The sequence below is a fragment of the Tupaia chinensis genome, unplaced genomic scaffold (assembly GCF_000334495.1).
Source record: "Tupaia chinensis unplaced genomic scaffold, TupChi_1.0 Scaffold000056_1, whole genome shotgun sequence".
In the NCBI taxonomy this organism is placed as follows: Eukaryota; Metazoa; Chordata; class Mammalia; order Scandentia; family Tupaiidae; genus Tupaia; species Tupaia belangeri.
In genome coordinates, this window is record NW_006159514.1 from 2,981,241 (window position 1) to 2,993,509 (window position 12,269).

General features: G+C 38.1%; 1 protein-coding gene across 1 annotated transcript in view; it reads right to left on the reverse strand.

The window, feature by feature from the left end:
• Nucleotides 1-12,269, reverse strand: part of UBR3 (ubiquitin protein ligase E3 component n-recognin 3) — a 228,920-nt gene that overhangs the window by 177,504 nt on the left and 39,147 nt on the right. Inside the window, exons 3-4 of the mRNA XM_014592038.1 lie at nucleotides 8,119-8,258; nucleotides 3,717-3,875 (exon numbers count right to left, since the gene is read on the reverse strand). Of these exons, the coding sequence (XP_014447524.1) occupies nucleotides 3,717-3,875; nucleotides 8,119-8,258 (299 nt within the window). The remainder of the gene's footprint in view (nucleotides 1-3,716; nucleotides 3,876-8,118; nucleotides 8,259-12,269) is intronic.

Here is a 12,269-nt window from a genome sequence, read left to right on the forward strand (position 1 = left end):
ACTGGGTACTACTTTATAGTATGTTCATTCTACTCACTGGGGTTTATGCCTAAAGTCAGACTTGGGTTGATGTATAGGTATGTGTCAGCTGTGCTAGCTATTGGATATATTTAGACTAATTAAGTTCATTGGCAGATCAATTGAATGGGGGGGGAGGCATGGAGGGCAACCATGGATACGAGGGACAATGTGGGAGGAGGATGGGACATGGCACAGGGTGGGGGATGGGGAATCAAGGATGGCAAAACATTAAGCAAGGTATGCAGGACATAAGAATTGGAAAATTATTTGCTGAGAACATGTATGTTGATGTGCATGATTGAGCCAATGCACAGTGTATTTTGGACGGAAAACTCATTTGTGTGTTGTGATGGTGTATAGTGAATTAATGTAGAGAATGAATAAATTAAAAAAAAAAAAAAAAAAAAATCTTGGTCTAAAAAAAAAAAAAAAAAAGAACCCACCTGATCTAGATCTAGTCTAATGTGGTAGCCTTATCTGTGCCACTATCCCCCTACATTCATTTTACTACAATCATACTAGCCTTTTTTTGTCCTTTAATAATAATGATAATAACTTCTTTCTCTCTGCCTAGAATCTAGGATGTTGTCTAGTTATGATTTTCTTTGTATTTATCCTGTTTGGGGTTCATTAAGCATCTTTGATCTACAAATCAATGTTTTTCATTTGATTTGGGGAACTTTAGTAAGGATTTCTTCAAATGATTTAGACTCCAGTTGCATGCATGTCACATCATCTGATTCTATCAAGTCTCTAAGGCTCTATAATGCTTTCTCCAATCGTTTTTCTCTCTGTTCTCCAAAATGGATAATGAACTTATCTGCCTTCAAACTCGCTGATTCTTTCTTCTTCCTTTAATTTTTTAATCTTTTCATGATAGAGTACATGTATGTACACATAAGAACAAGAGTAGAAAGAAGATGAGCATCCTCCACAGGGTCTCATTAAGCTACAATCCCATTTCTCCTGTTTCCAGCCCATCAGATACTAGGCACTCATGTGTGTGCCCAGTATATTTTGGGCTGACCTGGTTGGAAATTAAAACTGCAGTTGCCACATGGGATCCAGTTTCTCTTGAACAGCGCACCACCACTGTACCACAGAGTCAGTCTACTGACTTTCTTCTACACTCCTCAATCTACAGCTAAGCCTATCCAGTGAATTTTTCAATTCAGTTATTGCACTTTACAATAACTTTAGTTGTAGAATTTCACATTAGTTCTTTTTGTATACATTTCTTGTATCTTTACTCAATAACATATTTTCCTTTAATTATTTTTTCTTTATTCATGATATAATGCATGTACACACATACGAAAATAAGTGTGTGGGGGGGGGCAGAAAAAGATGAGCATCCTCCAAAGGGTCAATGCTACAATCTACCTCCTGCGAAACTCTAGCCTATCAGAGCTTGAGTATTCATGAACATACCCAGTATATTTCAGGCCAATTTGGCTAGGGATGCAAACTCCAGTCACCATGTATAATCTAGTTTTCTTGAGGAACATATTATTGCTATGCTACATAGCTGGCCTATATTTTCCTTTAATTCTTTGAATATATTTCCCTTTAATTTCTTGAACATATTTTTGCTCTAATGTCTACATCTGTTAAATCCAACATCAGGGCCATCTTAAAGTCAACTTCTAGTGATGTTCTTTTTCTATAACTATAGCATAAAATTTGTTTTCTTACATATTCACTAGTTTTAATCATATACTTGACTTTCTAATGACACACAATAGAAGATTCTTTGATTCTTTTAGCTTCCTCTAAAGAGTATTCATTTTTGCTCTAGAAGACAGTTTAACTACAGATCACCTAGAACTCATGAGGTTTGGTCTTATACTTTATGAGGGGCTAATCTGTAAAAAACAAAAGTGCTCAAAAGGCTGTCTAAATTGATAGAAATCACCTCCAAACTTTACCACCCTTGCAGATACTCTCTGGGTTATAGGCTTTAAGGCTAATCTAGAGTAGATCTTACTCCAAGGTTTGGCTTTCTGGTATCTTGGCTAGATGCCTGAGGTTATTAGCAAGGCCTCTCCAGTCTGGAGGCTGAGACTCCACTGTCCCTCAATACTGCTTAATTTCTAATATCTCTATTCTACCTAGGAGCCACTTTCTAGTTAGCTTTAGGTAGTCTCATACATATTTAACCCAGTTGTCATCCAAGCACTTTCAGGGATTCCCCCCATACAAAGTCTGCCCAACTATACCTTGTTTTTCTACCACAGCAAGTCCACAGTTTCCAACTATTTCAGCTGTCCTAAACTGTGATTTCTGCATTCCTGGATTCAGTGGGACCACCATGCTCTCCTTCAATGATAGCTTGCTGCTCTACAGTTAAAAAGCTGTCCCTAGACAGAGCCAGAAAAATGATGGGGCTCACCTCATGCTTTTCCTTTTCTTTCCTTCTTCTTTTTTAAGGTTTTTGCCATAGGGTACTTATGCTCACCAGAGAGAAACAAAGAGGAAAAAGTAAGAAATCACTCCTCAGGGGGTATGCCTCACCACAATCCCTTGTCCTCCACTCTGCTTTTAGGATTTGGGCTCAAGTGCACACACTCCCAACATGATTTCAAGCTGCCGGGCTAGGACTCAAACTGTAGTCAGCCATGGGGGAGTTGAGCGCCTTCACTACCATACCACCTGCTGGCCCCATCTCATGCTTTTTCTTCCTCTCAATGGTTTACTGTCTTGTACTTTCTGTTGTTCAACATTTAAAAACAGTTGCCTCACTTTTTGTCCAGTTTTATGTCATTATGACATAAGGGCTAGTCCAGTATCCAAAGCAGAAGATGTCTTTTACCTGGAACCCAGCCCTACTCCATAACCAATCAAGTCCCTCTACCCTCTAGCTAAATGTCTTCCTCTCAACCATTAGGTTTTACATTAAATATCTTATCAGTGAAGCTCTGTTACTTCCCCATCAGCAGAACTGGGTCCCCCTTTTATAACCACTTGCTCTTTATTTCACAGCATGTACTATATATATAATGACACCATTTTTTGGACTGGGAATGTTACCAATGTCATCTCACCCACTAGACAGTAAGCTTTATAAGGACTGGAAAAGGCTTACATGGCTTATTGTTACCTTCTCCACCCCATATTCTATTGCCTAGCCCAGAGACATGCACACAGTGGGTGCTTAATGAGTATTTGTTGAATAAATAAATATATTGAACAAGACTATCTCTAAATAGCACAAAATAAACAGTACACATGAAAATTTTATCACTCTAAAGAGACATAATAAACTTCAGTTTTTAAAACACACTACTCATGGGACCAGCAGTTGGTGTAATGGCTATGTCGCTGGACTCCCATGTTGTCAACCTCAGTTTGAGTCCCAGACCTGGTGGCTTGAACTCACGCCAGGCGTGTGTATGTGTGTGTGTGTGTGTGAGTCCAAGATCCCAAGAGGAGAATGGAATAGGGATTGCGGTGTGGCCATTCCCCAAGGGGGTGATTTCTCGCTTTCTGTCTCTCTATCTCTCGCTGTCTTTCTGGAGAGCGCACGAGCCCTATAGCAAAAGCCTCTTACAAAAAAGAAAAAATCCTTCCAGTTTTAACATTGTATGAAAACTCTACATTTTACTTTTAAGTTCTAAAATATAAAATTTCCTATGATTATAGTAATAAAGTTCTAAGTAAGTGATAAATTTCTTCTGTTCTAATATTTTACTCACCAGAAGTCAGGTCTTTGTAGTTTTGTTGGTTTGTTAAAACCTGAGTAAGAACAGACCGCATTGCTCCTCCCATTTTAGTCAGGTCTTCTAAAAAGGAAATTTGAGGTTCCAAAAGCTGAAGGACTTTGTTAAGGTCTTTTTCTGATGGTACATCAGCTGCTAAAAATAACAATAATAATTTAAGGGAATCTTTAAATTATTTTTCTAAGAATAACAATATTTTATACTTTTTAAACTATCATGTTTTAAATTATATTATTTTACAATTTAAAAAAGGCTACATGAGAACTCTGCTTAGAAAACTGTGTCTGCCCAGTATCCAACTGAGGGTAGACATGCTCAGGAATTCAGACCTCTAAAGAAAGAGCAAGTGGGAAAAAGAGATGACCTCATAAGATTTTAAGCATTTAATAAGCAGAAGAAACATTCAGTCTAGGTCCTATACTTGCAGAAATATAAATGTAATCAACCCATAAAACCACTTCAAAATATAAGTATTTACTAAAAAGTTAAGATCAAACCCTAGAATAACTCAAGGTAGAATTAAAATATAATTTAAGTGTACTGTAAAAATATTAGAACAAAATTATGTCAGCTCTAAATTTAACCCTGTACAGCAAATAACCCATCTCCTATCATATTCCAAAAATACAGACTTAGGTTAGCTGAAGGTCAAGGCAACTAAAATGAAAGACAAATGTTTTCATAAACATAAATTGTTTTACTAAATACTAAACAAAAGGGGGAAAAAAAGATATGCCCAGTAGTGCTTGAGAAAGAGTTAAGAAACTTTAATAGCAACTCAGAAAGAATATTAAAGATGAAAAGAAAAACAATGTTTTAGAGGCCAAGCTGTGGTAGCACACAGAGGCTAATTCTGCTACTCAGCAGGGTGGGACCACACGGGAATCCCAGGATTGATTCCCAGTCTATCCTAAAAGCCAGGCATGGTGGCACATGGGCTACAGTCCTAGCTACTCTAGAGGTAGAGGGAAAGAATCCTAATATCACAAGATGTTGTTTTTAAAAAGAGAGAGAAAGATGCTTTAGAGAAACTGAGGTCAAAACAGAAGTAAAGACAGGTTTAGAGCTTAGCCATAATTGGTAAAAAGAAGAATACATAAAAGGAGGTAAAATAAAGACTGTGTGCCAAGGAAAGGGGATATTAATTTCATTAAACATTTATTCAGCATCTAAAACCTTACTTTCTCAGTAAAAAGCTAATGCCATGTATTATTTATCTTTTCATTCTCCAAATGACTTATACAGTAACACAGATGTTAATTAATGTTTGCTCTTGTTTTCTAGGGCTCTACCACCAGCTCTAACACTGATTTTAGGGTGAAATGAGAAACAGAAATCAAAGCAACTCAGGACCAGCAGATGGCATAATGGTTACGTTACTGGAATTCCATGTAGAAAACCAGGTTTAAGTCCCAAACCTAGCAGCTTAAAACATGCCAGGTGTGCATACATGCATGTCCAAGATCCTGAGAGGATAATGGAAGAGTAGGCACTGTGATGTGGCTATCCACTCTTGGGGGGTGATTTCTCACTTTCTGTCTCCCTGTCTTTGTCTTTCCAGTGAGAACACACACCCTATAGCAAAAATCTCTCAAAAAAGCAAGAAAGGAAGGAAGGAATCAAAGCAACTGAAACACAAGATCAATAGACTTCTACTACCTTGGATTAGATTATTATAAATCCTTTAATTTTAAACAGTTATCGCAATGGAACGTAATGCAGTGTTTCTGTTTATTGTACAGATAAAAATTAATACTGAGCACAAATGGTAATGTAAAGAACAAAATTTCATGAATCTATATTCATGAAGCTCATCCTCAGATTTTAAACATGCTTCCATTCATTCCTTCATATTTATAAATAATAATAGAGCTATTAAATATGTCATCTACCTTTTATGACTGTTAAATGCCCCTAAGGAAAAAAATAAACTTGTATGTGAAGTACGTTTTTTTTTTTTTTTAGAGGTTTTTCACTATAGGGCGCGTGTGCTCACCAGAGAGACAGAAAGCAAGAAATCACCCCCCAGAGGGGATGGCCACACTGCAAACCCTTCTCCTCCATTCTCCTCTTGGGATCTTGGGCACGCACGCACACGCGCCTGGCATGGGTTTTAAGCCACCGGGTCCGGGAAGCGAACCGAACCGCGGTCGACTACGTGAGAGTCCAGCGACATAGCCATTACTCTAACTGCGGTTCCCTGTGAAGTACTTTTTGATTAAATTAGTGATGAGTTTTAAGGGTCTAATAATAAATACTTTTACTTAGTACTTTCCTAAATAAAATACTTGTAATACAAAATGCAAATTCCTAAAAGAATGTTAATTAGTTTATGAAAAATAATGCAGAAGACAATTTCAATAACCCAACTGATATCTGATTCCTTCATTTAAAAGAAATAATAGTTTGGGACTAAATCTAAATAATATTTTTCTGTATTTTAAAATACATGCTCTGAAAGGAATAGAGGTACTTAAAGAACTGCATATTTTTTGCTTAACATGAACAAACAAGGAAATATAATGGTTTGTTCACAATAAAGATAGCAAGATAGTTTTAGAAATAATGAAGCTGTTATATAATATTCCCTCATTTTAAAAATAGGAATGGGGCTGGCAGGTGGCATAGTGGTTAAGGCAGCTGGACTCCCACATGGCTGACTACGGTTCAAGTCTTGGACCTGGCAGTTGCTTTCTCACTTTCCCACTTTCTCTGTCTCTCTCTGGTTAACTTTAAAAAAAATAAAATAATGACAATGAATAAAATTAAATGATTGTTTAAAAATGAAAAAACAAATAAAAATAGGGAAAAAGGATTATTTATAGTACTAAATAATTTAAAGCCTCTAAAAATCATGCAAAGTATAGTCTCTTACATGATAAAAATGCAGGTACCATTAGAAAAGTAAAAGACATCATTGAAAGCTAATAAATTTTGGGCCAGCAGGTGGTGTAGTGGTTGTGGGGTTGGACTCCCACATGACTGCAGCTAGAGTCCCAGACCTGGCAGCTTGCTTTCTCACTTTCTCTCTCTCTCTCATGAGCTCATGTGCCCTATAGCAAATTAAATAATAATAAATGTGATTAAATCATTTTTTAAAAAAGCTAATAACTTTGTTTGATACCATTAGTGAATATCTATAATTCACAATGTTATACTGAGAAATTTTACAGGAAACTAAATCCAAATATTTAACTGAAAGTATACTAATCAAGATCATGACTAAATCTTAAACAGAAGAACATCTGTAATTTCAACATTTTGTTTCTGGTTTTTTGTTTATAAGAGTTTTTTGTTTTTGTTTTTGTTTTTTGCTATAGGACACATGCGCTCACCAGAGAGACAAAGACTAAGAGACAGAAAGAGAAATCACCCTCCAGGGGGAATGGCCACACTGTAATCCCTTCTCCTCCATTCTCCTCTTGGGATTTTTGGGTATGTACACACACACCTGCCCAGCATGAGTTTCAAGCCACCAGGTCCAAGACCCAAACCACTTGGACCATGTGAGAATCCAGCACCTTAACCACTATGGCACCTGCTGGACCCTCATCTGTTTTTAATTATATTGATGTTTAAAACCCATACATTCTACTAATTATAGATAAATGAGCGGAGCCAGCAGGTGCCACTAGTGGTTAAGGCTCTGAACCCCCATGTGGCCGAATGTGATTCAAGTCCCGGACCCAGTGGCTTGAAACTTTCACCAAGCATGTGTGTATGAGCACCCAAAATCCTGAGAGGAGAACAGAGAAGGAACTGCAGCATGGCCATACCCCCTAGGGGGTGATTTCTCATTTTCTGTCTGTCTGTCTGTCTCTCAGGCAAGCGCACATACCCTGCTATCAAAAATCTCTCAAAATTAAAAATATAAAAATATTTTTTTTAAAAAGTGAGAAATGTTACCCTTTCATAATTTATTATATAATATATATAGAGGGGAATAAAGAGAGACATAACCCTATTCAAAAAAAAAAAAGGACTGGTAAAATAGTAGTTTATCTACTAGAAATTAAATCCAAACATTTTCATAACTTATAAATTCTGTTCTATCTAATACGATTGCAAATAAAGTCACTTTAGTCCCATAAAATGATTATTTCCTCATCTGCAGAAAGTCACATAATTTTGCTGCAAAACATCTACACACTCAGCCATGACCAAATATGCTGTGAGATGCAAAAAGTACTAAATCATGCCCACCACCAGGTATCAAAAAGGTTATATAGTTTGTTTTTACTGTGTTTTTAATCAGTCTATTTTAAGTCATTTTTTTTAATGTTAAACAAAAAAAAGATATCTGAGAAAATTTCATTAATGCTAATTATTATGAATTGGAAATTTAAAAAGTACTAACAAGAAGCAGATTAAAACATACCTGGTTCATTATAGCCTTCTCTTAAGTATTGAATAAGACAAAAAATAAATCTTGGAAGAACAAATTCAGACATCATCAGTAAGTCTTTGGGGACACAGGGAATATTTGAACTTGATTTAATTTGATGCCTTTTGCAAAACCTGTAATACGAAAAAGAAAAGAATTAACAATGATATATAACCAGCCAAGGATGTATTATTTCTATTTATAATATTCATAAACAGAATGCAGGCTAATATTAAAACCAATATAATTCTCCTTTATGATTTTTAAGGTACCAAGATAAAAGTTTTAATCAGTTTTTAAATAAAAATGATATTCAGAAAGATTTTTTTCCTATTAAAGACTCTATCAGTTAGGTTCCAATTAAAACACAAAAAGAAAATCGCATTAAAATACATACACACACACACACACACACACACACACACACACACATATATTTGGAGAGGTTTTTGCTATAGGGCGCATGCGCTTGCCAGACAGAGAGAGACAGAGAGACAGAAAGCAAGAAATCACTCCCCAGGGGGGATGGTCACGCCGCAATCCTTTCTCCTCCATTCTCCTCTCGGGATCTTGGGCACGCACGCACACACGCCTGGCATGAGTTTTAAGCCACCGGGTCTGGGACACGAACCGTGGTCGACTACATGGGAGTCCAGCGACATAGCCATTACGCTAACTGCTGATCCCAAAATACTTTGGTATTTTTGTCTAGATTTTTGCCATAGGTCATGTACACTCCACTGGAGAGAGAAAGAGACAGGGAAAATGAGAAATCATCCCCCTCCCTCAAGAGAGTATGCTGCAACCCCTTCTCCTCTCTGGATTTTAGGCATGCAAGCACTCACACCATGATTTTCAAGCCATTGAGTATGGTACTTTTCTTTTTTTTTTTTTGGAGAGGTTTTTTCACTATGGGCGCGTGCGCTTGCCAGACAGACAGAGAGAGACAGAGAGACAGAAAGCGAGAAATCACCCCCCAGGGGGGATGGTCATGCCGCAATCCCTTCTCCTCCATTCTCCTCTCGGGATCCTGGGCACGCACACTCACGCGCCCGGCGTGAGTTTTAACCCACTGGATCCAGGATGCGAACCGCAGTCGACTACGTGGGAGTCCAGCGACATAGCCATTACGCTAACTGCTGGTTCCCTTGAGTCTGGTACTTGACTGTAGTTGGCCTTATTAGAGTCCAGAGCCTCAACCATTACGCCACCTGCTAGCCCTGGATTTCTGTTTTTCGATAATTTATTCAAGTACTATTTTAAGTATTTTATTATTTCCATCCTTATACATCAATACATATAACTTGACCATTTCCAAAGAATCTATATTTTCCATTCTTTTAATTTACTTCTAACAATGCATTATTGAATACTGATATAAATAAAGTTTATTCTCAAAGTTTATAACTCAAGTGTATACATTCCTTCTAATCCTGTTTATACTTGTAAATGAGGTAAACTGGGAACCAGCAGTTAGCATAATGGCTACGTCGCTGGACTCCCACGTAGTCAACTATAGTTTGGGTCCTGGACCCGGTGGCTTAAGACTCACGCCGGGCTCATGTTAGTGCATGCCCAAGATCCCGAGAGGAGAATGTTGCGGCGTGACCATCCCCCCTAGGAGGTGATTTCTCGCTTTCTGTCTCTATGTCTCTCTCTGTCTGTCTGGCGATCGCACGCGCCCTATAGTGAAAAACTCTCAAAAAAAAAAAAAAAAGGTAAACTATTCTATACACACAATCCAAATAAATCTGTGACCACATTACCATATTAAATACATAAAATGCCTAGAAATAATACAAACAGCACAAAAACTATTTTAGATGAAAAACATAAAAGATCAGAACACAGAAAACTACATTCCTAAAGAGAAAGATTTTTTCTTTTTTTTAATGGGGGCCTGACTGTGGTGTGGCAGTAAAACACACTGCTCTGCAAAGCAGACCCACATGGAAAAATGCCAAGTTTGCATCCAGAAGACTCCTTTAATGAATCCATCACAAGCGTGCCTACAATCAGGGTTGGCTGAGGCTGCCAGCAGATCTTACATCAAGACCCTATCGGTGATGCTCTCTCTTTCTCTCTGTGACTCACTCTTACTCAAGGAAGAAATAAATGAACTTTAAAAACATAATATTAAATAATTTTTTAAATGACCTCGCAGAGGGAGAAAACAGACTAATGGTTACTACAGTCTGGGAAGGCTACAGAGAAACAGGACAAAAAGATGCTGATTAAAGGATACAAATTACAATAAGCTAAAAGGAATAAATTCTAATGTTCTATAGTACAGTAAGTTGACTATAATTAATAATAATTTATTTTATATTTTAAGATAGCCAGAAGAAGGACCAGAAGGTGGTGTGGTGGTTAAGGCACTGGACTTCACATGGCCAACTGCAGTTTGAGTCCTGGACCCAATGGCTTGAAAATCACACCAGGCATGTGTGCATGCAAGCCCAAAACCCCAACAGGAGAATGGAAGAGAAGGGACTGTGGCATGGCTATCCCCCTTAGCAGGCAGAGGGTAGGGGTGATTTCTCACTTTTCCTCTCCTTGTCTCTCTCCAGAAAGCACACATGCCCTGTGACAAAAACCTTCAAAAAAAAAAAGACAGCTAGAAGAAAAAAAATTTCCAACACAACACAGAATAACAAACATTTGAGGTAATGGACATATAGATTTTCTTAATTTGATGTTAACACGTTGTATTCACACACCAAAAAAAAAAAAGCACACACACACACACACACACACACACACTGTACCTCATAAATCTGTACAATTACTGAGTCAATTAAAAATAATTTAATTGGTACAATAGCACAGGTGGTAAGCCACATTACATAGGGTGCTAGATCCCACACGGCTATATCTGTCTGTCTCTGGCAAGAGCACGCATCCTCTGACAAAATAATAATAATTTTTTTGGAGAGGTTTTTGCTATAGGATGCATGTGCTTGCCAGAGAGGCAGAGAGATAGAAAGCCAGAAATCACCCCCCCCCGGGGGGGTGGGGCCGCCCCACAGTCCCTTCTCCTCCAGTCTCCTCTTGGGATTTTAGGCATGCACACACACGCACCCAGCGTGAGTTGTAAGCCACCAGACTTATGATCATGGGAGTCCATCAACATAACCATTATGCCATCTGCTGTTCCCAGTATTAATAATCATTTTAAAGACATAAAAAAAGACTATAAAGAAAAAAGTGATTACCCCAAACTTAATGCCATTATATTTAAATCATAATGGAATTACTCAAAACCTAACTCTAAGGTTCAAATGAAAGAGTATGTGCGGAAACTATTATCTTGAGAAAATAAACAGTAATGAACTTGACCTTAAGACATAGTACAAGGGCCAGCAGGTAGCATGGTAGTTGGGGCACTAGACTTCCGCATGGTCAACCGTGGTTTAAGTCCTAGACTTAGTGGCTTGGTTTCTCACTTTCTCTCACTCTCTCTCTCTCACTCTCTCTCTCTCTCTTTCTCTCTGGTGAGCACATGTATCCTATAGCAAATTTAAAACTATTAACAGTAATAAATAAAATTAAATAAATAATTCAAAAAAATGTTTTAAGTAGTACAGAACTGGGACCAGCAGTTAACGTAATGGCTATGTCGTTGGACTCCCATGTAGTCAACTGCGGTTCAAGTCCTGGACCCAGTGGCTTAAACTCATGCTGGAGGCATGTGCGTGCTTGTCCAAGATCCCGAGGAGAATGGAGGAGAAGGGACTGCGGCGTGACCATCCCGCTGGGGGGTGATTTCTCACTTTCTCTCTCTCTGTCTCTCTTTCTGGTGAGTGCACGCACCCTATAGCAAAAATCTCTCCAAAAAAAAAAAAGTAGTACAAAATTATTTTAATTAAAACTGGGGCTGCAACCAGCAGATGGCATAATGGTTACATTGCTAGATTTCTCACAAGGTCAACCACAGTTCGAGTCCTAGACCTGGCAGCTTAACACTCGTGCTGGGCACATGTGCATGTGCCCAAAATCCTGAGAAGAGAATGGAGGAGATGGGATTGCAGTGTGGCTATCCCCCCTGGGGGATAATTTCTCACTTTCTCTCTCTCTAGCGAGCACATGCACCCTATAAAATCTCTCTCTAAAATAAGTAACTCACTCTGAGACTAACAACAATC